Here is a 24,153-nt window from a genome sequence, read left to right on the forward strand (position 1 = left end):
GGGCGGTGACTACCTGTGACGTATGACTGGCTGGATCCTTGGTATTTTCAAGCCTAGAGATCTTCCTGCTGGCTCTTCTTTTGAACATCTTGGTGGCTAACCCTGGGCTCTCGCCTCCATCTCTTCTCTCCTGCAGGGGATGCTCTTAGTTACCACAATGGATGGAAGTTTACAACTTTTGACAGAGACAATGATATTGCACTTAGCAACTGCGCCCTGACACATCACGGCGGCTGGTGGTATAAGAACTGCCACTTGGCCAACCCCAATGGCAGATATGGGGAGACCAAGCACAGTGAGGTAGGTGACAGGTGAACGTCTTTCCTGTCCCAGGGTGTACCCACATTCAGCTTCCAAAGGGACACCCTGCAGGCTAGTCTGGAAGCCACTCTCCTTCTGAAGCTTCCAGTCGAAGCAGTAGAGCTTCTCCTCCAGGCTCCACGACCTCGAGGTCGTGGCCTCCCCTTCCTGATGGCCATGGCCCTGCTTGTTCTGCATTCCCAGTGCTGCACACTTGCCTGGGAGCAGGGACGGGGAAAGCCTGGCTGCCCACTGCCACGTAATGACAGATGATGTGCACCACACGCTGTCTCATTTCACTAGTTCACACATGGACGCTGCCAGCTTGGGCTGCTGTAACAAAATACCAGAGACCAGGTGGCCTAAACAACAGATGCTTATTTCTCACAGTTCTGGGGGCTGGGAAGTCCAAGATCAGGGTGCCGGCAGATTTGGTTCTTGGTGGGGACTCTCTTGCTGGCTTGTGAATGGCTGACTGTGGCTGGGCATCCTCACATGGTGGACAGAAAGGAGTTCCGGTCTCTTCTTTATATAGGGGCGTGTGTCCCATCATGGGGGCTCCACCTCATGGCCTCATGTAAACCTAATACCCTCCCAGAGGCCCCTCTATATACCATCATGTTGGTGGGGGGTGGTTAGGCCTTCACCACATGAATTTTGAAGAGACACAAACATTCAGTTTGTAGCAAACACTTCCTATTTTTTCTAGCTGTTCTCCTAGTTGAATGAGAGCTATTTCTTGAAGCCAAGCATGGTGGCTCATGCCTGTAATCCCAGCACTCTGGGTGACTTAGTTGGGCTGATTGCTTGAGCCCAGGAATTTGAGACCAGCCTGGGTGACATTGTGAAACCCTGTCTCACCATGATTCCTGGCTAATGCAAAAATTAATACAAAAAGTAGCCGGGGATCATGATGTGTACTTATAGCTCCAGCCTCTAGGGAGGCTGAGGTGGGAAGATCGCTTGAGACTGGGAGGTTGAAACTGCAGTGAACCATGATCATGCCACTGCATTCCAGTCTGGGTGGCAGAGCAAGACCCTGTCTCAAAAAAAAAAAAAAAAAAAAAAATGCAATTTGTCTCAAGTCCTTTGGTCAGCAGGAAAACGGTCTTTTGTGCCTTAGGTCAGATCTACTCTTGGATCTGCTTTGCCCAAAGCCTGCCCAGAACACTGCCCTAGACCACGTTGGGAGTGTGTGCCCGGGGCCAGGGTTCCAGGAGGGCTCCTCTCCCCACGTTGCTCTGAAATCGTCCCACCCACTCTTTCTCAAGCCTCCATCGCCCCTGCGCATCATCCTGACTCTTTGACAGCTGCAGGGCACTTCCTGCCTGCTCCCTCGCAGTTTCTTGAAAACTGCATCTTTGCCTCTGCTCATCATTAGTCCTCTCCCCTCCACAAACCCTGAGTCCCCATCCTAGGTTTCTAATTTCCCATCCGCAGCCCTGATCCTAAGCCTCCAGGAAGCCTCCTCTTCAGAACTCACCTTGTACCAATATTACTGTAAATATTAGCACACCCAAAGTCCAGGTACATTTTGATTACCTTGGCCCTGACCAGGCTGCGGGGACTCCCAATCCTTATGTGATTTTTCAAAGGGAAGAAGAAATTTTCCTCCAGGGAAGCTGGGGAGGGTGGGCGCATGAATCATGGTGGCAGCGTGTGGGCCGACTCAGGACCGGGATAGGAGATCAGATATTGGAAATGAGCAGCCAGCATGCCCTGAACCATCCCACGTTTGCTAATAAAAGACATTCATCTGGTTAATGCGCTTTTCACAGTCTGCAAGGCATTTAGCTTCTTGTTTATTATTTACCTCACAAATTAAAATACATAAAATTGGTCACTTGGGCTTTTATTGGCCAGGTTGCAAGGTTATTAAGTGAATTAAATATTATTGCGCTCACCAGTCAAAAGACATAAAACGAAATTTAGTTTTCAGCGGACTATTTTTTACCCCAGAGCTAATATCTAAACAGTCTAAATTGAAAATGATTTTACACAATTGGCCAATTAATATGTTTATTTTTGCCTTTAATTTTTTGGAAAGGAAAAGAGTGAAGCAAAGATAATTTGCTCATTGCCTGCCCGGTTGACCCCTGTGTTGTCTCGCCTCACCCACTTCCTGGGCTCACACCCCCAGGCACCCATTGTAGAGACCGCCGGCTTCCGAGTCTTCCATGTCCTCAGCCCGTCTAACCCCAGCTGCCCCGCAGAGGGCGCGTGTGTCCGATCCTCCCCTCCCTCCTCATCACCACCTGTCCCTTTCTGTCCCCTAAGCAGAGAGGAAGTGGTTTCACTGGTAAATAATTCCTTTGTGGCCGGGCGCGGTGGCTCATGCCTGTAATCCCAGCACTTTGGGAGGCCGAGCGGGGAGGATCACGAGATCAAGAGATCGAGACCATCCTGGCCAACATGGTGAAACCCCATCTCTACTAAAAATACAGAAATTAGTTGGGTGTGGTGGCGCGTGCCTGTAGTCCCAGCTACTTGGGAGGCCGAGGCAGGAGAATTGCTTGAACCCTGGAGGCGGAGTTTGCAGTGAGCCGAGATCGCGCCACTGCACTCCAGCCTGGCGCCTGGCGACAGAGCAAGACTCTGTCTCAAAAACAAACAAATAAGCCAAAACCAAAACCAAATAATTCCTTTGTACCATAACCCAACCTGTCCTCCTCCCAAGAGCCTTTTCTTGATGTGGCTTTTTTTTTTTTTTTTTTTTTTAATTTTTTTAAATGTAGGGGGTGAACTGGGAGCCGTGGAAAGGACATGAATTCTCCATTCCTTACGTGGAGTTGAAAATCCGCCCTCGTGGCTACAGCAGCGAGCCTGTCCTGGGCAGAAAGAAGCGGACGCTGGGAGGAAGGCTGCGAACGTTCTGATGGCCCGTGTGAGCGTTCCTCGCAGGAGACACCACCAGCTGTGGGAGCACGGGGCGGGGTGGGCAGTGGAGACTGGGGCTGGGAGTGCTCAGAGCCTCTGGGTTCTGGGATCGCCTGATAACCCACAGAACAAATCATGTCACCAAGCTTCAAGCCATGGAGGTTCCTTCCCTCTCACCTGCATTTTTGCCTATCTTTATGAGGGCCTTGAAAATCAAAATAGTAGTTGCGCAGTATGAGTGGGAAAGACAGTGCTGGAACTGGGAGGTTTCTCAGCTTATCTTCAGCAGCAAATATATTGGATTAGGGCAAGAAAAGGAATCGCCCAGCACTTCACCAATTGGAAATCTCTGGAAATTTGCATCTATCTATTTAAAGCTCTGCTAATGCTAATCTTTTCTCTGGAAAGAAGCAGAGGAGGGGTTCTGGTGACCCGGGGGTTATGGCTGGGACAACCGGACCTTTGCCACACCTCCTTTCCCACTGGGTTTTGAGGAAAACAGTGTGAACCTCCCCCTTTTAATTCCTGGGGTTATGAGAAAGAATAAGGGGAATAAAAGGGACTAAGACAGACTCACGTTTAGCTAAGTTCTAACTAGTATCCAGCATGCCGGAGACCAAAGCTGCCGCGTTACTGCTATTTTTAAGCGCCCTCTTTTCAATCCTTTGCATAATTGTGTCCATAGAGCCGCATATGTTGTGAATAAATTCTCACTCATTTCAACTTTGAATAATTTGACTCTCTGGATAATTGGTTCCTCCCAAAGACTCTTCTGCAACTCCGTTTTATGCCCACCAGGCCTCCGACTCCCTGTTTTCCCCACCCTGCATGTTGGAGCTCTGGGTTTTCTGGGAGTGCTCAGCACTGTGAGACTTACTGTTGATCGGACACTTGGCAAGGTCAGATCCTTTTTGCTTATTTTCTGCCATTTTGGAGGGTTTTCTGTAGCGAAGTCAGTGACCAATGAAATAACTTAAATGCCTATTGAAGAAGAAGAAAAAAATAAACCACTTGATTAAAAAAAATTGCTTTGTGTTATTTTCCTCCACATAAGTGCACTTGAATTCTAAATTTAACCTAAGTGCAAGTGGGTACAATTTGCGCATTGTAATGGAATTTGGTTGGCTGTGGCCTCGTATTTGCATGATGGGAAATAACAGTATTTCAAATGCAGAAGTGAGCGAATGGAAAGGAGGTTGAATGCTCTGAAAGCTACAGCACCCCTTCAGGCCAGGGTGTGGTCTATTGCCTCGGCGTCTCCAGGTTTCAGCCTCTGGGTGAATGTCAAGCTATACTCCTGAAACCGTTTCTGTCAACCTTTAAAGTCTTCAGCAGCCCCCTCTGTTGCCTTCCTTCCCCAGACACACACCTTGAGCAACGCCTTGGTAACTGCTGGCTCTGATAAGGAGTGGTCTCAATGAAATACAGTTTTAGTGTTGATGCTAATGATGAAAAAAACCTGCTTGTATGTTATTGATTCAACAAGAATTTATTAAGCGTCTGTCTGCTTTGTTTCAGGCAGTGTTCTGGGCACCGGGGAAACGGAGGTGAGTGAGATAGACACTGTCCTTGTACTGATGGAGCTTGTGTGCTGTCATTCATTCGTTCGTTTACATTCACTCATTCAACGAGTAGAGGGTAAGCCCTATTACCTGCCAAGTTCTGTTCTAAGCATTGGTGTTAATCAGGGACGTAACGTCCTATTCCTGTCCTTGTGCTAGTATTCTCATGGTGGAGGCTGACATTAAACAACAAATACATGGGTAGTTACAAGAAGTGGGAAGTGCCATGGAGGAAAAAAAAATAGAATTCGAAGATGAAGATGTTCATGGTGTTGGACTGTGAGCCTCTCTGAGGAGGAGATGTTTACAGATTGACCAGATTTATATTCTAGTCCTGATCCAGCTTTGCCAGGATCTGAGCCTGAGCTAATTTCCTTTTCTGGCTTATTTTTTTTTTTAAGTGGGGTCTCCCTCTGCCATGCAGGGTGGCATGTAGTGGCATGACCAAGGCTCACTGCAGCCTTGAACTCCTGAACTCCAGCCATCCTTCCGCCTCAGCCTCCTGAGTAGCTGGGACTACAGGTGCATGCTACTGTGCTCAGCTAATTTTTTTTTAACTTTTTTGTAGAGATGGAGTCTTGCTATCTTACCCAGTTTGGTCTCCTTATCTGTTTTAAAGTTCTATCTGCACAACATCCCAGTTCCAAGTCTTCTTCTCAAATTCTCTTCTTTCAGAAACATTTTTGTAGTTTTTATTGTTTTATTTAATAGAAATAGAGTCTCACTGTCACCCAGGCTGTGTGAGGAAAACAGTGTAAATGTCTCCCTTTTAATTTCTAGTGTTGTGAGGAAGAATAAAGGGAATAAAAAAAGGAGAGTCCAATGGTGGGATCATAGCTCACTGTAACCTTGAACTCCTGGACCCAAGCAATCCTCCCGCCTCAGCCTCCCAAGTAGCTGGGACTGCAGGTGAGTGCCATCACACTCAACTATATATGAGGCTCTAGCTATGTTGCCCAGGCTGGTCTTGAACTCCTGGCCTCAAGTAATCCTCCAGCCTCGACTCAGGAAGTAGCTGGCGCTACAGGTGCTCGCCGCTGCACCTGGCTGGAATTCCCTTCTGCTGTTACGTGACCCTGTTTGCATGTGGGGTACTCACCTTTGGGATTCCAAAGCTTTGGGCTCATCACAGTGGTCCAGGCTTTTCAGCAAAGTGTCTCCTTTGCAAAATGGATCAAATCCCAGGGACCGACTTCGAGCCAAGGATGGTGGTTGGTAGGAAATGCTTCTTGACTTTGAACATGCTTGTTGACACAGAGATCACAGGGTCCCTTCCCCAGACATTCTGGTTAAGTAGGTCTGGGCCAAAGGCTGCTGTCGGAGTGGAGTCCACTCTGAGTAGTTCTGGCATGGGTCGGGGTGGGGGGTGCCGATGGTCTTTTAGCTCTGGAGGAATCTGTGATGGTAGCAAATTACAAAACACATAACCCCCTCCGCGTTCATTGACTCCAGGGTTTCTCCACCACTGGCCAAGAGGGGGACTTCTGGGAAACAGGAGATGTTTTTTACATCATTCTTTTCCCCGTAGGACCCATGGCGCACAAAGGTGGGGGGTGGGGGGGGGGGCGGGTGAAGGAAACCTCAGCTGACCCTTTGGAGGTTCTGTTGGGGACCAGGAAGGAAGTTAGGAGATACTCATTTTCAAAGGGTATTTGTCTGACTGAGGGAAGCATTCCAACTCGAAACTTCCATACCTAACCTCATATTAACCTGACCAGGTGCTCACAACTTCTGATCTGATAGCTGAATACGGGCCCGTGGAATGGGTTTCTGGATAGACCTGCTTTTTAGAGAGAGTCAAACAATTTTCTTCCAGTCAGGTCATGAGCCATCAAGGTTTTGAAGCTTTCAGGGATGATTTCTACCCTTTAGGACAAACTAAAGCAAACAAAATCTCTCGTAGAGGGGACAGGCTGCAAGCCAGGCACTAGGCTAGATGCGAAGACAGAAGTCTTAGCAGCACGTGGTTACGTCTCCGAAGTGTTCCCTTTTATGCAGGACACGAGCAACACGGTGATGCACAGAACTCAAACGCGGCCCTCCAGCAGCTCTTGGAGTGGTGGCAGAGACAGCCGTGGAAACAAACCTGGGAGAGTGAGTCCACAGGGAGGTGGACTGAACTCTGTGGGCAGAGTGGGGGCGACTCATCCTGCCGGGGTGCTGAGGGAGAGAGCTTCATGGGGATGCGATGCCAGCTTTAGGTCTGGAAGGATGAGTTTTGGGGTGTGGGTGAAACCAGAAGCCTGGGGGGAGGTGGGGCCCGTCGAGTATAGGAGACTTGGCCGCAAGGAAGAGAAAGTGTAGAGTGTGGCATGTTTGAGGGGGCAAAGTGGTTTCTTACTGGGGGGAGGAGAGCTTGGTGGGGAGCCAGGCTGGTGAGATGGATGGGGATTTTTCCTTTGCCAGGCCAATACTGTGGTTCTTAGTGCATACTACCTGTCAGAGTTGGCAGGAGGCTTCCATAGGTACAGAAGCTCCCCTCCCCTCCATGGGCTCTGCTCCAGTGGGTCTCAGGGGCTTCCTAAAGTGTCCCCAAGGATTCCAACATGGACCACGGTTGAGAGCCACTGCTCAGAGGAAAGCACGTGGATAGTGGGGAACACACAGGTTTTAAACCTAAGAGTGACAAGGTCAGACTTGTATTTTGGAAACATCAGTCTGGTGATAGGATAGAGAATGGGGCTGAGGGTGCTGAGGGAGATTTTGGAGGCAGGATAGGGACTCACAGCCCAGTTGAGGGCTACTATGATAGTTCAAGCAAGAGGTCATGACTTCCTTGGCTTGTGGCAGAAATGGTGGAGAAGGGGAGGAGGGCCCAGATTAACGAAGTATCCAGGAAGAAGGAACGGTGGGCTTTGAGGAGGAAGGGTGGTGCGAGCAAGAGATGGGTCCTTTCTCAGAGTAGACCTGTTTGTTCCTGACTGTGGCTTCCTCTGGGAATAGGGTCCCAGATTTTATGTTTGTCAAGTGAGATCAAAGCTCTGCATTTAAACTTTGAATTCTCAGAGATTTAAAGATGATTAAAGCCAGAAAATGCTGAAGGAGCTGGGGAGAAAGGTAGAAAATGCCTTCAGAAGTTGTGATCAAGGAAGGATAAGGGCCAGGTGTGGTGTGTGAAGAGCTGCGGACAGGGGACGTGCAGATGAAGGGACGGCGTGGCAGAAGAAAAACAAGTATAACAGAGAGAAACTCTTAGCGAAATTTAGCCAGTTGATGGAAAAGACCCTCTACTAATCCCAGCTACTCGGGAGGCTGAGTCAGGAGAATCGCTTGAATCCAGGAGGCAGAGGTTGCAATGAGCTGAGATTGCGCCATTGCACTCCAGCCTCGGCAACAAGAGCGAGACTCCATCTTAAAAAAATTTTTTTTTCCAAGTCATTACCTTAAGCACTTCGCTAGGGTGGTGGAGGGGATCAGAAAGGGAGTTCATGGCAATACGGAACTGATCAATACGGTTGGGACCGCAGCTTAGTGCAAAAGGCTTGCTATATTCAGCATGGCCAGGAGATGGCAGTGTTGTCCTGTCGGGAGCCTCTCATTTCAGCGCCACTTTTCCATAAAGGGGAGTTCTGTGGGCTAGGTCCCCACTTCTTTCTTGGGTGATACTATATTGGAAAGTCATTCGGTGAGGTCCAGCTTAGCATTGAGCCTGCCCTTGGTGGTTTCTTAGGCAGCGTTCTTGCTGGACTAATGTGCAAAAAATAACTGGGAATTACCTTGAGATTGCCTGGTGAGGCTGGACTGCATCCCCAGACCTGGCGTACTGGGCTGCTGGGGAGGAGAGGCGGATGGAGGTTGTCAGCCTGATGAAGGGTGAAGGAGAGGCACCCCTGGGAGGGATTTCAGACAGCTCCTGATTTGCAAATGAATTTACTTCTCCAATTCTTTCTGTCAGTTGGCTGTTTCTGTGGGTAAAATGATTTGAGTTCCAATTCTAATGTTACAGAAAGAAGTTAGGTTGTCAGTCTAGCCCATAAATCCTGTTTATAATGTAGATGAGTTGCAGTGTATGTATAATGAAAAATAGAAAACAATAGTATTGCAGCATTGTAATCTAAATAAAAGAAGGAAACCAGATGGAATGGAAAAGATTCTTTATTTTGATGAGTGAACAAAATTAGGTTTAATTAGAGAAGGAGAAGGAGGCAGATGAGGCTTGCTGCAGGACATCCGAAGGAGACATTTGGGCACTTTAAAGGCTTATGGGCAGACCCTTGATTGTGTTCAATAAGTTTCCAACTCAAGGGAGGTGCTGCTACAAGTTCAACGGTCTTCGAGGAGCCAAGATCAGATTGGCCTGGATCTCGATGCCTGGTTGGCAGAAGAAACACTGGGGTAGGAGTCTGAAGCCTTGGGTTTCCATTCCAGTTTGGGGTAAGCTGGCTTACCTTCTCTGGGCCTCATTTTCTTCATTTATAAAGTGAGAATCAAGTGAAATAATGAAAGTGGTTTTTATGTATGAAGAAGGCACTCTGGAATGGTAAAATAGTGGGCTTGAATTGGTCTTCATTTTTTGACTTAAAATTTTTTCTCTTTTTCCTTTTGATAGAGATGTCTCTCTAGTAGGTCTAAAGCACATTTGCTATGAATAGCCAACAGGATTATTATGGGTTGCAAATGGAAGAAAGAAAGGGACGAGTAAAAGAGAAAGGTTCATAAAGGTTAGTGAGAATCTGTGTACATTGCAGAAAGTTTCCTTTGGAGAGGACATTGACTGAGCTGTCAGTAGTGGAAATCAGGAGCAGAGGACACATGGAAGGTGCACTAGCCCTCCGTGGGAGTCGGGAGCAGAGGACGCGTGGGGTGCGCACTAGCCCTCGGTGGGAGTCGGGAGCAGAGGACGCGTGGGGTGCGCACTAGCCCTCGGTGGGAGTTGGGAGCAGAGGACGCGTGGGGTGCGCACTAGCCCTCCGTGGGAGTCGGGAGCAGAGGACGCGTGGGGTGCGCACCAGCCCTCCGTGGGAGTCGGGAGCAGAGGACGCGTGGGGTGCGCACCAGCCCTCCGTGGGAGTCGGGAGCAGAGGACGCGTGGGGTGCGCACTAGCCCTCGGTGGGAGTCGGGAGCAGAGGACGCGTGGGGTGCGCACTAGCCCTCCGTGGGAGTCGGGAGCAGAGGACGCGTGGGGTGCGCACTAGCCCTCGGTGGGAGTCGGGAGCAGAGGACGCGTGGGGTGCGCACTAGCCCTCCGTGGGAGTCGGGAGCAGAGGACGCGTGGGGTGTGCACTAGCCCTCCGTGGGAGTCGGGAGCAGAGGACGCGTGGGGTGTGCACTAGCCCTCGGTGGGAGTCGGGAGCAGAGGACGCGTGGGGTGCGCACTAGCCCTCGGTGGGAGTCGGGAGCAGAGGACGCGTGGGGTGCGCACTAGCCCTCGGTGGGAGTCGGGAGCAGAGGACGCGTGGGGTGCGCACTAGCCCTCGGTGGGAGTCGGGAGCAGAGGACGCGTGGGGTGCGCACCAGCTCTCCGTGGGAGTCGGGAGCAGAGGACGCGTGGGGTGCGCACTAGCCCTCGGTGGGAGTCGGGAGCAGAGGACGCGTGGGGTGCGCACTAGCCCTCCGTGGGAGTCGGGAGCAGAGGACGCGTGGGGTGCGCACTAGCCCTCCGTGGGAGTCGGGAGCAGAGGACGCGTGGGGTGCGCACTAGCCCTCCGTGGGAGTCGGGAGCAGAGGACGCGTGGGGTGCGCACTAGCCCTCCGTGGGAGTCGGGAGCAGAGGACGCGTGGGGTGCGCACTAGCCCTCCGTGGGAGTCGGGAGCAGAGGACGCGTGGGGTGCGCACTAGCCCTCCGTGGGAGTCGGGAGCAGAGGACGCGTGGGGTGCGCACTAGCCCTCGGTGGGAGTCGGGAGCAGAGGATGTGTGGGGTGCGCACTAGCCCTCCGCGGGAGTCGGGAGCAGAGGACGCGTGGGGTGCGCACTAGCCCTCCGTGGGAGTCGGGAGCAGAGGACGCGTGGGGTGCGCACTAGCCCTCCGTGGCAGGATTTCCCAACTGGTGCCCCCTTGGAATCTTTGTTCCTCCAGAAGTGCTAAAAGAAAATGAGGTTTATGGTTAAATAAATCTGGGAAAATTTTAAGTGGAGTTAAACCAATTTCTTTGTTATCGTACTTGTTAGAAACTTTAATGTGATAATGTGATTGCAGATCCCAAGAGGGTAAAGTGGGAAAGTTATACTGTGCAGTGTCCGCTCCGTAAACTTATTTGACTGTACACAATTCTTCTGTTCTGAATATCTAGATAGTATTTCTCACGGTGTGGTTCAGAGACCACCTGCATTTACCTAGTGCTTATTAAAGCAGGTTGTCTGGCATCATCCTAGACTTAATAATCAGCCAGAAGGGCAGGGGGAGACAGGGAATTAGCATTTTTAAGAAACACCTCAGTGGTTATTTTTCCCCCAATTGACACATTTATTTAGCATATAGTGTGTGCCAGGCTCCATGCTAGGTGATGAAGATACAGTAGTGAATAAGACAGTTCTAATTCTAATTTCATAAAGGCTAATTCTAATGGGGGTCAAAATAGGGGTGGGGTGTCGGGAATAGAAGGAACACACAATTACAATGTGATCTGGTCTTACTGCAATGGGGAGGACTTTTGTGGTTAGGGAAGCTTTCCTGTAGGGAGCGGCTGCATATGGAACACTTCACCAAAATATGTTTGTGACAGCAATGGAGGCTTAGGATTTGTGGAAATCCCCCATATGTCAAATGAGCACAGCATTCTGGACCCTGACAGATTTGTGAATTTCACATAAAACCCGGAGACTCTTTTGTAAATTTGAGAACAGGTGAACTAGCTGGATGGGCGTTCTACAGGAAACACTTCTAAGGTGAAAACGATGTTGACTCACGCTCTCTCCTGATCTGGCCACCAGGTGGCACTGTCATGCTAGGGCGACTTGGTTGTGGGCAGAGGCGGGACAGAGTTAGGCAACCTTGCCTGTCATATACTGCGAATCTGGAGACCTTAATTCATGGAGTATTGGTAATCCTGTAGATAGTGCAGTACGTGGTGAAATTAGGGAACACATCATGGGGAACCTCGGGGAATAGAAAATGCAATTATTTTCAATCTCCATCTCATTCGACTTGCCTGGATCATTTGACTCTATGGACTGTTGCTTTCTTCTTGGAAATTTCTTTTCCTTTGACTCCTAGGACACAGCTCTCTCATTATTTTCCTTCAACCCTTAATAATAAATAACATTTATTGGGCACTTAATATAAGCCAGGTCCTGGGCTAAATGCTTTATACACATGATCATTTAGTGCTCCCTATGAGGTAGCTACTCTCATTAGCTTTATTTAGCAGGTAAGTCTTGCAGGGAGATTAAGCCATGGGTCCAAATTACTTAACTAGTGAGAGCTGGAGTTAGCATCAGGGTTGGGACAACCCTAGTCCTGAGTCCTAGCCCACTGCATCATGGCCTCCAAGAGCCCTGATGATTTCCGAATGGTCCTTGTCAGTCTGTCCACCTGCATCACTACTCCGGGGCGCACTTACACTTTGTAGACTACACACGGGCCCTCCTTTCTCAGTTTCTTCCTGTGCAAGTCTCTGGACAGCTCCTGGGTGATCTCCCCTGGCCTGTCCTGAAGTCAGCCTGGGAGCGTCCCTCTAAGGAAGCGATGGCCACACTGTCTTGTAACGGTCTGTTTGCTTGTTTGTGCCCTCCCTACCAGGCTCCGAACCCCTCCAGAACAACGTAGTATCACTGGCACCTAAGGTGTGTGACATATAGTCAATGTTCATGGAATAAATAGCCTCAAGAGAGGGCTGGAGGTACACAATCACAGTCATTCCTGAATAAATAGCGTGGCATTGCCCACACAGGTGTTTGAAAACATCCCTTTGAGTCTATGGCAGACAGAAAGCCAGCTGAAGGGATTTTTTTTTTTCAGTCTTGTAGTCCTGTGACTTTGAATTGGGGAATAGTACTAAGGTCAAAGGGCAAGGGGCCAGTGCAGAGTGCTGTGGTTAGTTGAGAATGCTAACGGCGAAATGGCATTGTCCCAATTTATACTATACCCCAAGGCCGGGATGGAGCCGGGGTGGGTGTGGCTGAGGGCATTAAGCACTGGCATCCCCTCAGGTGTGCAGCAGCTGCTCCCCTCCCAGATGGTTTCTGAGCTGCAGTTCCTCTTCTGCACTGGAAAGTTTAGCAATGTCCTGGATGGATGAACAGGGAGCTGAATGAAGAGTCTCTGTTCTCTGGTTGTCATGAGTGTGTGGTGATGGGGAAGGGAGCCCAGGAATGAACTCATCTGGAACTATAGACATAGCCTGCCTTGGAGGAGTAAGGCAGAGTCCACCTGTGCGCTAGGCCTTTCTTCCTAAGCCCTCCTTGAAATCCAGTCAGCATGCATGTTTTGCCCAGGTGTTTGACCCTGTCCCCAGTAAGCTAATGGACCTATGCTGCCCAGGATGGTAGCTGCCAGCTACATGTGTCTACTGAGCACTTGAAATATGGCTGGCAGGGCCAGGTGCAGTTGCCCATGCCTATAATCCCAGCACTTTGGGAGGCTGAGGCAGGCAGATCACTTGAGGCCAGGAGTTCAAGACCAGCCTGGCCAGTATGGTGAAACTCCATCTCTACTAAAATACAAAAATAATTAGCTGGGGGTGGTGATGCATGCCTCTCATCCCAGCTATTCAGGTGGCTGAGGCACAAGAATTGCTTGAACTTGGGAAGTGGAGGTTGCAGTGAGCCAAGATCATACCATTATACTCCAGCCTGGGTGACAGAGCAAGACTCAGTCTCAAAAAAAAAAAAAAAAATGAAAAATGAAAAAAGAAATACGGCAGACATAGCTGAGCTAGTGCACATTTAATTTTATTTCATTTCAATGAATTTAAATAGTCACGTGTGGCTAATGGTACCATATTGAACAGTGTATACACACACATATACACACATTTTTAGCTCTAATGGCTACTATAGAGGTTTTTGATCCCTCCCTTCCCAACACTGAATTTAACATAAAGGTCCATTTTTCCTTAGGCTTTTGCTATTTCCCCCCTTTGCCTTTAAGAAGACATTGATGGACTCACTGACGGAAAGTTCTCTAAGTGTTGCCAAGGAACATCAGTTTATTTTTCCTGTAGCTGGCACCTCTGAGGGAGTCTGGTCTCCGAGGCCATCTGTTTTGCAAACAGGGGTGAGACAGCCACATTCTTGGTCCTCAGACATATGACTCTATCGTGGCAAAGGCAGTGACTGACGAGGGCTGGGACATATGTGTCACAGAAAGAGTCCCTGTATCTGTCATTTCTGAGTGATGTCTGAGCAGGGGTAATACCTAATGTTAAGAAAGTAACTGTCTGACTCCAGCAAGATTTTCATTTCCAAAGTATTTTATTTAAATAAGTTTTTCTTTTGTGTGTGCTTGAACTGTACAGAAAAAAATACTGACAAATACTATACAGCCTGGACCAGTTATATTCTTCTTGGAAAGGTGACTGCCCTTTTTCTACCTTTCTCCCTCCCTGCTTCTCCCAAGAAATAAAAACATGGAACCCATTGAGTGACAGGGAAAGGCCTGCTCTGGCTGTTGGCTGGAGCCTGGCTGAAGGCGCTCAGCCAGGGGATCCAGGCCCAGGGGATCCCTTTCTTGAGCCTGTGCTGGTCTAGGAAGCCTCTTCTTTAGGAATCCCTTTTTTGTCCCCTATGAACTTAATCTCCCCAGGTGAGTCAAGCAGTCTCTGGTCCTGAGGTCCCGTGGCTTGCCAGTGGCAGTTCAGGGACAGAGGCTGGAAGGAGTGAAAATGGAGAGGAATAAAGGGCTGGGGCTGGCCTGGTACAGGCAGAAGAGGGAATCAGGGAAGCATAAAACACGGAGAGAAAGATGAGAAGGAATTGGAAAGAAGAGAGTGGACACCAACAATCGCCTTGCTGGCTCCTTTCATGCACCTGTTTATTTTAACAAACATTTTAGGGCCTATTCTGTGCTGACACTCCTCTAGGTATGCCAGGAAATGTTGTCAGGGGCGGCTGTGGTGGGGAAAAGAGAAGTCCCATTCTGGGTTTGCTTCTTCTGAGTCATTGGCTGTGGAAGTGACTGAGAGTGAGTTTCTGGGTGTTTCATGCCTGGAGTGAGTGCCAGTCCATTGGATTAGGAGACATCAGGGACACTGTGCCTGGAGATAGAGGCAATGACAACTGACTGCTGTCTTAATTCAAAGGAGCAAGCAGTTGCCATGGAAACCATGTTACTTGTGTGGTCCGGGATCCTGGTGATCCTCCCTCCTAGATCACCTCTGACACCACGTCTCAGCTGTCAGCCTCCATGTCTCCCCAGCCATCCATTTTAGGGGGACTGAAAGGTGGAGACAGGAAGGGCAGCTTGTCCTGGTGGGCAGTGGGAGATGTGGGGAGACGTCTCCCACATACCTGGGTTTGGTGCAGGCAGATGGCAGGTGATTCTGTTATGTGAAGGGCACAGGCAGAGGCTCCGTGACAAACTCTCTATGTGACAAGGGGATAGAGAACCAGAGTGCTTCTTTCTCTGGTCAAAGGGGTTGATGAGTAGGAGGCCTGAGTGCTTAGGCAGTTTATGGCCATATAGGGTGAGAGGGCAAATGTGACTGGCTCTAAAATATATGCAGGTCTGAATTATGATTCACAGGGTCATCTGTTAGAAAACCCTGGTGCAAGGGTCACCACTAGATGCCACCCTCCACAGGCCTAAAGTACACCTGGAGGGCAGGTGAGTACCAGATAGCCCAAGTGAGCAAATAGAATTTGCTTTCATTTGCTCAGCAACAAACTTCATTTAATGTAATTTTATGGAATTTAGTTTTTTGCTACTATAAATGTCATAGTTTACCTGTATTATTAATTAGCAATTTTGCCACTGTGTAGAATAGCTTCCTTGGGAAAATATTTCAAGAGAGCTTCCCAGTATATTTGCAAATAAACTTTTAGAACACAGCTTGCTCCCAAGGTGTGAACTGTCCATCTTTGCAATAGTCACAATACAGTCAAAATACCAACCAGTTCATCCTATACGTGGATTAACTCTGCTTCCCGACCTCAGTCTGGCGGGGAAAGCCCTCCTCAGCTCACTGTGGATCTAATTTACACGTCCTCACATACCTCAGGGCACACGTGTCGCCTCCATGCACTCTCTTGCAGCCTTAAACACCCAATTTCGTCCATCGCAGCAATTAGTGGGCTCACTTAGAAGAGAAGATCACTTGGGGAGAATTGGTGAGGTATTACAAGCTTACCCTTAACAACATCACATACCCAACAGTAACCACAGACAGTTGTAAGAAACTACTGTGTGCGAGGCACTTGCCTGAGACTCAAGATAAATATAAATAAACCTCTTTATAGTTTCATCCTACTTTCATTTAAACTTCGTTACCTCTGCAGCCCACCTGTGCCACACCATACACCCATTACAACCTTATGACATCACTTCCAGTGTGGCCTTCTGTGAGACTGTACTGATGATCCAGTCCTTTCCCTGCTGGAAACTTTGGTTACATAGGAGGTACCTAGCTCAGGTGTAGCACCTCCTTACCCTTTCCATCTGTAAAACATGCATTGCACAGGTACACAATTGCAGTCCACTGACATAACTGAGTGGGCTTCCGTAGATTTCTAGCAGTCACTACCAAGAGCTCTTTGTTCTTGCTTGGAGAAAGGCACTTTGCTGAGTGGTTTGGGGAGGGTCATGTGTCAGAGAGAGGTCTTGGACCACCTTAAACACCTCTCAGTGGCCATGAGGACGGACCTCGTCAGGAATTACAAGAAAAAGTGCTTTCAATGAATTTTGATCCATCACTCTTTAAACATGTTGGCACAGTTGAGGGGTCAGAGACACAGGAATTTGGTGTGTTCGTATCAAGACTCACAGGGGTGGGGACTGTAGCAGGTAGCTGGAATGTCCAATTACGGGTATTTCTAGTAAAAGTTTATGTGTAGAGATAGAAATAGGAAAGCATGCATCTCTAACCTGAGTGGTTTATGGAATAGACGGTGTGTGGGGAGGCTTGCTGGTTATGTAATTGTATATATGTGTCTGAATCTGGCTAGGCTTTCCCGTGAGACATTTTTGCTACTGTAGATAATGTACTTCCCTGCACAAAGTACATAGCCAATAACCATTTGGTGAGCAGAATATACTTGCCCACGTACCTGTTGCCTGAATTTCTGTGTGCATTATGTATGTGTGCACACACTTGGGAACCGCATCGAGATGTATGGATAAATGTTCTTTGTGCTTTTGCATATGGGGTATGTCAGAGACAGGTAGGAGTCATCCCTGGGTCTGCAGTAAGGAGCATTGCTATTGGACACATAGCTGCCAAGCACTACCCAAGAATTGTCCACGTGCCCCCTGGGATTGCCCTCCACTGGACACTTAGTCTGAGGTTTGTTCCTTGGTTGAGTAGTTAGTCTGTGGACCTAAATGCATCATTTCAGGGGTTCCTGAAATGACTGTGTGTGGTCAGAAGGAGGCTTAGCCCCAGAGAGGAGACAGCTCTGCTTCCTGCCTAACTAAACAGGCAGTGATGGTCTCTTCTCCATCTGGAGAAGCTTGGGTTGAGCAGAGATCCAGAGGTCTTCTTCATCCTTCTTCTTCTTCTTCTTCTTCTTGTTCTGCTCGGGCTGCTGGCCACTCTTGCCTGGTCGGCTACAGCAGCAATGGCAACAGATGAAAATGAGTGTGATGATCACCAAGACTGGCAGGCCCAGGAGGACTCCCAGGCAGATGGTGTTGTAGATGCCTTCTTGGTGTTTGGCCAAGATGGTGTCCCACATAGAGCTGAAGAAGGCGCTGATTCTCTCCATGGTGCTTGGCTAGATTCGGGCCAGAGAGCCCTCTTGGCTCACTAGCAGGTCCTGGGCTCAAAAGGATGCAACCTTGACCACTTGTAATTTATTCCTCTTCCAGCCTTGGGTTTGGGCATGCCACCGACAGCACCTGAAGAGATTAAAACAGACAACTGAAGAGAAATGCAGAGAGACTGGTCTACAATTTTAATAGTATCATAGATTTTAGGCTTAGGAAAGGGGAAGGAATTGAAGATTTCCAGAGTTCAGTAAACTTGTATTGAGACTCAATAAGCAAGATAAATATATGCATGTAATCAATAGGCATCAACTACTTCTTGCTATGTACACACATTATGTTGGGCTTAGGATATAAAAATGAATGGTATATCAGGTCTGGCACGTAGGAAGTTCTCAGCAGTTGTTGGATAAATGAATCAGTGTGTGTCTGGTGTTCTGATGAGGGGTTGCTTCCCTGGCCTCCTCTGCAACAGCAGTTCTGAATCTTTTTTCCACTGCACCTCATGTGACGGGTGTTGAACACACTCCCCACGGGACAGTTCTGCATGTGACCTTTTATTAACGTCACTTGCCGTTTTCAATGCTTATTGAAGCTTAAGCACAAGATAAGATGTCTATGTCTTGCTGTCTGTAGTAGGGGCTCCTTGGGTCTCCTCCGGGCTAAGAGATCATCAGCCTTCATCCTGTCCCACCCTGCTTTCCTTGCTGTCCCCTCATGCTCTCTTCCCTGCTCCATGTCTCCACCCCTCCTTACATCCCATTCCTGTGCCTGAGAAGTCCTCTCCTCCCAAGGCTGGGAGAACCAGGGGTGACCATTTGCTGGCTTTCCACTTTCTACCTTTCTCTCCCTCATTACCCTTGTCTCTGTTTTCTATCCCTTGACCAGCTACTCCAGTCTCCTGCTCTCTTTCTTCTCCGTGGGAGAGGAGTCCTTGCAGGCTGCTTAGTGATGGTGCTTAGAAACCGGGGTGAGGTTCCTGGGTGCCTCCTTGCTCCTCTCCTGAACTCAGCATATAGCCAGGGCCATTCTCCTGGTTGCTTATATAGAGCGGTCCCCCTTCCCTGGTCACCCCTCTACATGTAACTTAAAGCTCAGCTCTCAAGTATAAGATCTTAGAGGCTGCCTTCAGTTCTGGAATTATAGTTTCTTGTGTGCAAACAAGACTTCAAGGACAGGCATGATTCAAGGAAATTTAAGAGGCCTGTTGGTGCAAGACATTGCCCAGGACCCAAATATTAAGGAGCCGTTGATTTTCAGGACAGACACTCTATAGAGATCATCCCAACCAACTCTCTCACTTAAGGATGAAGAATCTGAGGTCCAGATCAGTGAGGTAACGTGTCTGAGGCCACACAGAGCCATCCAGGCCACACAGGGCCACCCAGACCTCTGGACAGTGGGCTCAGCACTCTCTCTAGGCTGCCAGGCAAGCAGAGGAACTAAGAATGATGATGTCACTTTGTACTTGCATTTCACTTGATAGTTTTCTAATCACTTTCATGTGCATTTAATCTTTTGAGTGAGCAACAGGATGGCGCTGTGTCTGGGATGGGAACACTGGGGGACCTAGGCCTGGAATTCAAGGTCAGCTCAGGCTTCAGTGCATACATGTGCGGCCCTTTCTACATGATGCCCCAGCAATGGTCCTCAGAGGTCTAATTCCTTAGAGAGCTTGCTCTATCAATGTCTCATGATCCCAGGGCCCATGTGCCCATCTAAGCCCCAGCTGACCTGAGTCCTTGTCTGCTGGCATGTAATCCCACCCTCTCGTGGCGTTATTTACAAAGTTTTTGCAAGTGCACAAATTGGCACCTACTACTGAGCCATTTGGTCCATAGAGCCTGGAAAAATGCTATAGGATGACAATAATAATCTTAGCCAACTTTTAGTAAGCCCTAATGATGCACCGGGCACTGTTCTAGGCACTCTGTTAACTCATTAATCTTCGAGACACCCTCATGAAGTAGGTACTGTGATTCCGCCATCCTGCAGCTGAAGAGGTGGAGGCACAGGCCACACGCTGAGTGGGTGGCAGAGCCGGCCTCACTCAGTCTGGGGAGTTTGGCTCCAGATCCCCAAGGAGTGAGCTGTTCACAGGTGTTGCTCTGTGGCCTCCTGTTCCTTTGTGTGGAATTAACCCGTTTGTGGCAAGCAGCCCAGGATTTACAGACTCTTAACAATATTTGGCTATTCCCCAGATTGACTTAAATGCTTATTCCAGTCTATTGTAGGAAAGACTGCAAAGAGATTTATTTCTCATTGTTAGATATTTCCCAAATGCATGAAGATACATAAAAACCATGTCCTGCCCAAGTGCAGGTTTATAGAAAGCATATGGCTGCCCGAACTTAAACTCAACATGCAACAGAGAAAAGTATCCTGAGTCATTGGATACTTTGACGAGAGGATGAGAGTCATGTCCTCTCGTCCAAGGCTCGGCCCAAGCCCCTCTGAACAGCCCATGCCATGGATCTGCCCACACACCACCAAGCTGCCAGGCTCTCTGTAGAGAAAAGCAGCCTTTGGCATGCTTCTAAGCCCCAGTGACACTCCACCTCAGGCCACTCATCTCTCTTCTGGGTCTTCCTTCTCCCTTTGCCATGACCTTTACTTTTACCTTGGCCTTGGGTGGCTTTTTGGCCCCGTCTGCTGGAATCTTTCTGCTCTGTTCTGGGAAGGCTTTGGGTGCTTTTCTCTAATTTGATCCTACTCACAGCTTTCCTGATTCACATTAGACAATGCTGTCACCACAATAGTTCACCAACTATTCTGTGCCAGGGATCACGTTGATCCTGCAGGGAGCAGACAAGCATCAGGGGCCCCTCAGGGTTCAGCCAGTGAGGATGGAGGGCGAGCTCATGGAGAACATCAGGGCAGTTTTCATGAAGGTGGAGCCACTTGGGGAGGACCTTCAAGATGATACGTAGTATTTGACAGAGAAATATAGGTGAAAAGGATGTTCAAACATTCCAGGCAGAGAAACTTCTAGAACATGAGCAGAACAGGAGGTCTTCTGGTGAGTCTGGGGCTCAGTGTGGAAGAAGAGAGGGAGGTGTGGCTACAGTAGAGAGGCCCTCATAGGGTTTGCGCTTATTTGGGGACTTTACAACAGGAGAATGTTGTGATCAGAGCTGCCTTTCAGGAAAAGATAGCAAGACCTGAAGAACTCTGGCAAATGTGTTAAGAAAGCTCTTTAAATCTCTTTATCCGTTTATCAAACATTCACTGAGCACCTAATATGTTTCGCACACTGTTGGGTGTTGAGGATTCAAGAGTGAATGACAAAGATACGGTTTCTGAGCCTCGTCCATTCCAGGGGAGTTATTACTATTGAAAGATCAGGTCATAAAAGCCAAGTCTAATAAGCAAATTCCAACCTAGATTGCTTAGTTGGCTGAGACGGAAGCATGCATTTGAATTGTATGTTTATCTCAATGTATTGGGCCCTCCCACTCCTTCCAACCTTTGTCTTAAACTCATCCATCCCTTGGCACCTAAAATGGCCTTTGAATAAATAGATTTCTTTTCAAGCTAAAGCTAAGTCAATAATTCACTTTTGGATTCCTCAAGGGACTTACTTGAGGCTGCCCTCCATACAGCGAAAGAGTATTCATTAACATTTGGGACCCAGTCTGGGGAAAATTCGATTAAAAAGTATTCTTTATATTTTTTAATCTAAGAATTCTTTTATAGGCACCCCCTAGGTTACTTGCTGAGCTCTGCTAATCTATAGTGTTTCATTAGTATTTATGAGTCTTGCATTATTAGCATTTCCAGAAAACAATCAAATGTCTCCTTAGCGGCATGAATTAAAAGTTAGAACTTCCATGGAATGCAAAAGAAGACACACTTCGGCCCCTGGAAGTACGCTCTGGGAGACCTAGCCTTTTGTCGGCTTTTGAGTATCACTGATGCTATTTGAAAAGCCATTCATCTGTTTTTGTAAAACCGACAAGAGGTGCCAACCAGCCTCATCTGCTACATTGTGTTGGTGGGCGAGAGGAGAGAGAAGAGGGGAAGAGTTACTTTCAATTTCTTTGAAACCAAATATTATTTACCTCTATAGCCTCTGTAGTATCTAGCTAGGGAGAGAGAATCATTCATTCACTTTTTCTGCCACAAGCTTCTATCCACCCATGTGTGAGGTGTCGATGGGAAACAGTGATCCCAGAGCCAGAAGGCCTGGTTTTGAGCCCTGGGTCAACCTGCATGGCCTTGGCCAGTTACCAGACCTCAGCTGCAAAATGAAGCTAATGAGCTTCCCTCCTAATGATGTGGGGATCAAAAGGGCTCAATATATTTAATGCATTCTGTAAACTGTAAAATACTTGTACAAATACAATCCATAAAATAGTGAGTTATCTTGAAATAACAATGGACTAATTCTAGCCCTGAGCTTTTCTTCCTCCTTCCTCACCTCCAAGCCAATTCCTATTGCCAAAGAACGATGGGCCCCCACCGCATTCAAGTGCAAAGGTCTTCAGAAGTAATCTCCCTGATATGGTTGGTCTGTATGTATGCGGCTGTCACTCTAGACTCTAGCATCCAGAAATAGGATGGAGAGGGGTCGCTTGGGGAACATCTGAAGGTGCCTGGAGGATTGCTGAGTTCATAGGTGAGGCGGAGGAGAGCAGCTAGCCATCTGCAGGCCCCAGCCCTCCTCCCAGGCTTTGGGACCCTTGGAAGTATTTCAGGGGTGGGTCATTTCACAGGGAGATCTGCTTCAATCTCTGAGAGCCAAAAGCTACTGCAGGCTGTGTCCAGGGCTGGCTTTGGCACTGCTGTTCCTTCCGGTGCTCTCTAAGAAGGGAGCAGGACATTCTATTCTGTGTCAGCTTCTTATTGTTCCTGTTTGTTAGGTAAGATAATACATGTAAAGCTCTAGAATAGCGTCTGTGAGACAGTAAATACTTTCTGGAAAGGTTAATAATAAGGATCACATTGGCACCCAATTAGAATCTCTGAGACCAACTCCAGCGTGATCTCCAAATGGCACAAAGCGTCAGCCTTCTTGTAGGGGAAGGTGGAAGGTTCGGTTCTCTATGAGAACCTTAAGAGGCCCCTCTGCTGCTGCTGCCGACTCCTGGATTTGTGTGGGGGGCCATTTTATAACTGATAGTTGGGAGCAAAGACCTCTCCTTGGGCCTTTGCTCAAATGGCTTCATTGAGCTTTCTGCCTTGAGTTGCGCTGATCACTGTGCTTGCTTTAGCTCCTCTGCCCGAGGATCCCAGGTACCAGCAGGATGAACTGTTGGCTAAGAAGAGTTATTTAAGGAGTTAAAAATACAGATTCCTGCATCCTGTTCCTGGAGACTCTAATTCAGCAGGTCTAGGATGGGCCCAGGAATTTATGTTTGTAGCAAGCAACCCAAGTGTTTCTGGACAATTGTCAGGCTTGGGAACCATTGCATAAGGAAGTTGAGCAGCCGACCTTCATCTAAGCACAGGAGCCATGTGCTAAATGAGGGAATGACTCATGGGTGAGAAGAAGAGGGAAGAAGTTTACCTCCACACACAGCAGCACAATGGCCTGCTTGGAAAGCCTCCTTCCACGTTAATTCTTCCTCTGTGTAGTCAGGGGATCTGGGCCAGAACTGCTTTCCTGGAGGTCACGTTCAACGTAGTAAACGTTCGCTGAACACCGGCCCTGTGCATTCAGATCCTGATAACCGCCCAGTCTAGCAAGGGGGAGAAACAGAAATAGAAGTACAGTGTGATGAGTTCTGTGGTCAGTTTCTGTGTAGGGGGATGTGGGAGCAGCACGGCAGAAGCAGCCATTAGTCCTGCCTGGAGAGGATTGAGGGAAGGTGATGAAACGACTGTCAGGATGGGTGTCTGAGCAGGCATCGTGCAGTGACTAATTACTGAGCACCTACTTCTGCTGGGAACTGTGTATCCAGGACAAGCAAATCAGATTCCTGTCCTTTCCATGCTCCAAGTCTAGTGTGGGAACTGAAGCAAGCATTCATTGAGGAATGACACAGACAGGTGTGAAAGTGAAATTATGGTGAGTGCCATGAACAAGACCCCATGACGCTACGAAGTGGGTAACAGGGAGGTCAGGAAGGCTCTGACGAGGGAAGACTGAGCTAAGATCTGAATGACAAAAACAGCAAACACACAGTGTAGGGTGTCTGAAAAGTCTTGAAACACAAACTTATTTAAAAGCATTTCCAAGTAATATGCTTGATAGGCTTTTCTACAACCTGCCAGTACCTTTTCAGATGAAGTTCTCTCAATTTAAAGAAATGAGTTCAATCGTTAATACACCGTAAAGTGTCCCCCTGAAGTCTGGAAACATAGGCAAATAATACATGTATTGTGCTTTTTATTAGGTGAACAAATTAGACCCATTGCTGTCCCTGAAAAGGACCCGAAAGGACAGTGTAGCTGACAGGAGCAGTGGTGGGGGTGAGGGTGGATGGTGGGGCCCGTGAATGGCAGCCCCACACCACGGGACCTTGTAAGCCACGTGGAGGGCTAGAGTGTGCTGTGAGAGCCATGGGGTTTTAAGCAAGGAGGGGACATAATTAATGTGTGTTTCAGAAAGAACACTCTCACTGAGGTGTGAGAGGACAGATGGGAGAGGGTGTAGAGGGAGGAGGTGAT

General features: G+C 48.4%; 2 protein-coding genes across 6 annotated transcripts in view; one reads left to right on the forward strand and one right to left on the reverse strand.

The window, feature by feature from the left end:
* TNN (tenascin N) overlaps window positions 1-3,176 on the forward strand; it is a 57,019-nt gene extending 53,843 nt beyond the window's left edge. Inside the window, exons 17-18 of the mRNA XM_012444388.3 lie at window positions 137-300; window positions 3,036-3,176. Coding sequence (XP_012299811.2) covers window positions 137-300; window positions 3,036-3,176 — 305 coding nt within the window. The remainder of the gene's footprint in view (window positions 1-136; window positions 301-3,035) is intronic.
* A 10,374-nt stretch (window positions 3,177-13,550) lies between these two features.
* Window positions 13,551-24,153, reverse strand: part of LOC105711648 (uncharacterized protein KIAA0040) — a 36,174-nt gene continuing 25,571 nt past the window's right edge. For all 5 annotated transcript variants that reach the window (XM_064370761.1, XM_064370759.1, XM_064370762.1 and 2 more), the window contains 2 exons: window positions 23,051-23,222; window positions 13,551-17,673 (listed from right to left, as the gene is read on the reverse strand). In XM_064370761.1, the coding sequence (XP_064226831.1) occupies window positions 17,247-17,540 (294 nt within the window). In that variant the 5' untranslated portion in view covers window positions 17,541-17,673; window positions 23,051-23,222 and the 3' untranslated portion in view covers window positions 13,551-17,246. The remainder of the gene's footprint in view (window positions 17,674-23,050; window positions 23,223-24,153) is intronic.

Source organism: Aotus nancymaae, unplaced genomic scaffold (assembly GCF_030222135.1).
Source record: "Aotus nancymaae isolate 86718 unplaced genomic scaffold, 86718_ANA_hifiasm-v0.15.2.pri h1tg000108l, whole genome shotgun sequence".
In the NCBI taxonomy this organism is placed as follows: Eukaryota; Metazoa; Chordata; class Mammalia; order Primates; family Aotidae; genus Aotus; species Aotus nancymaae.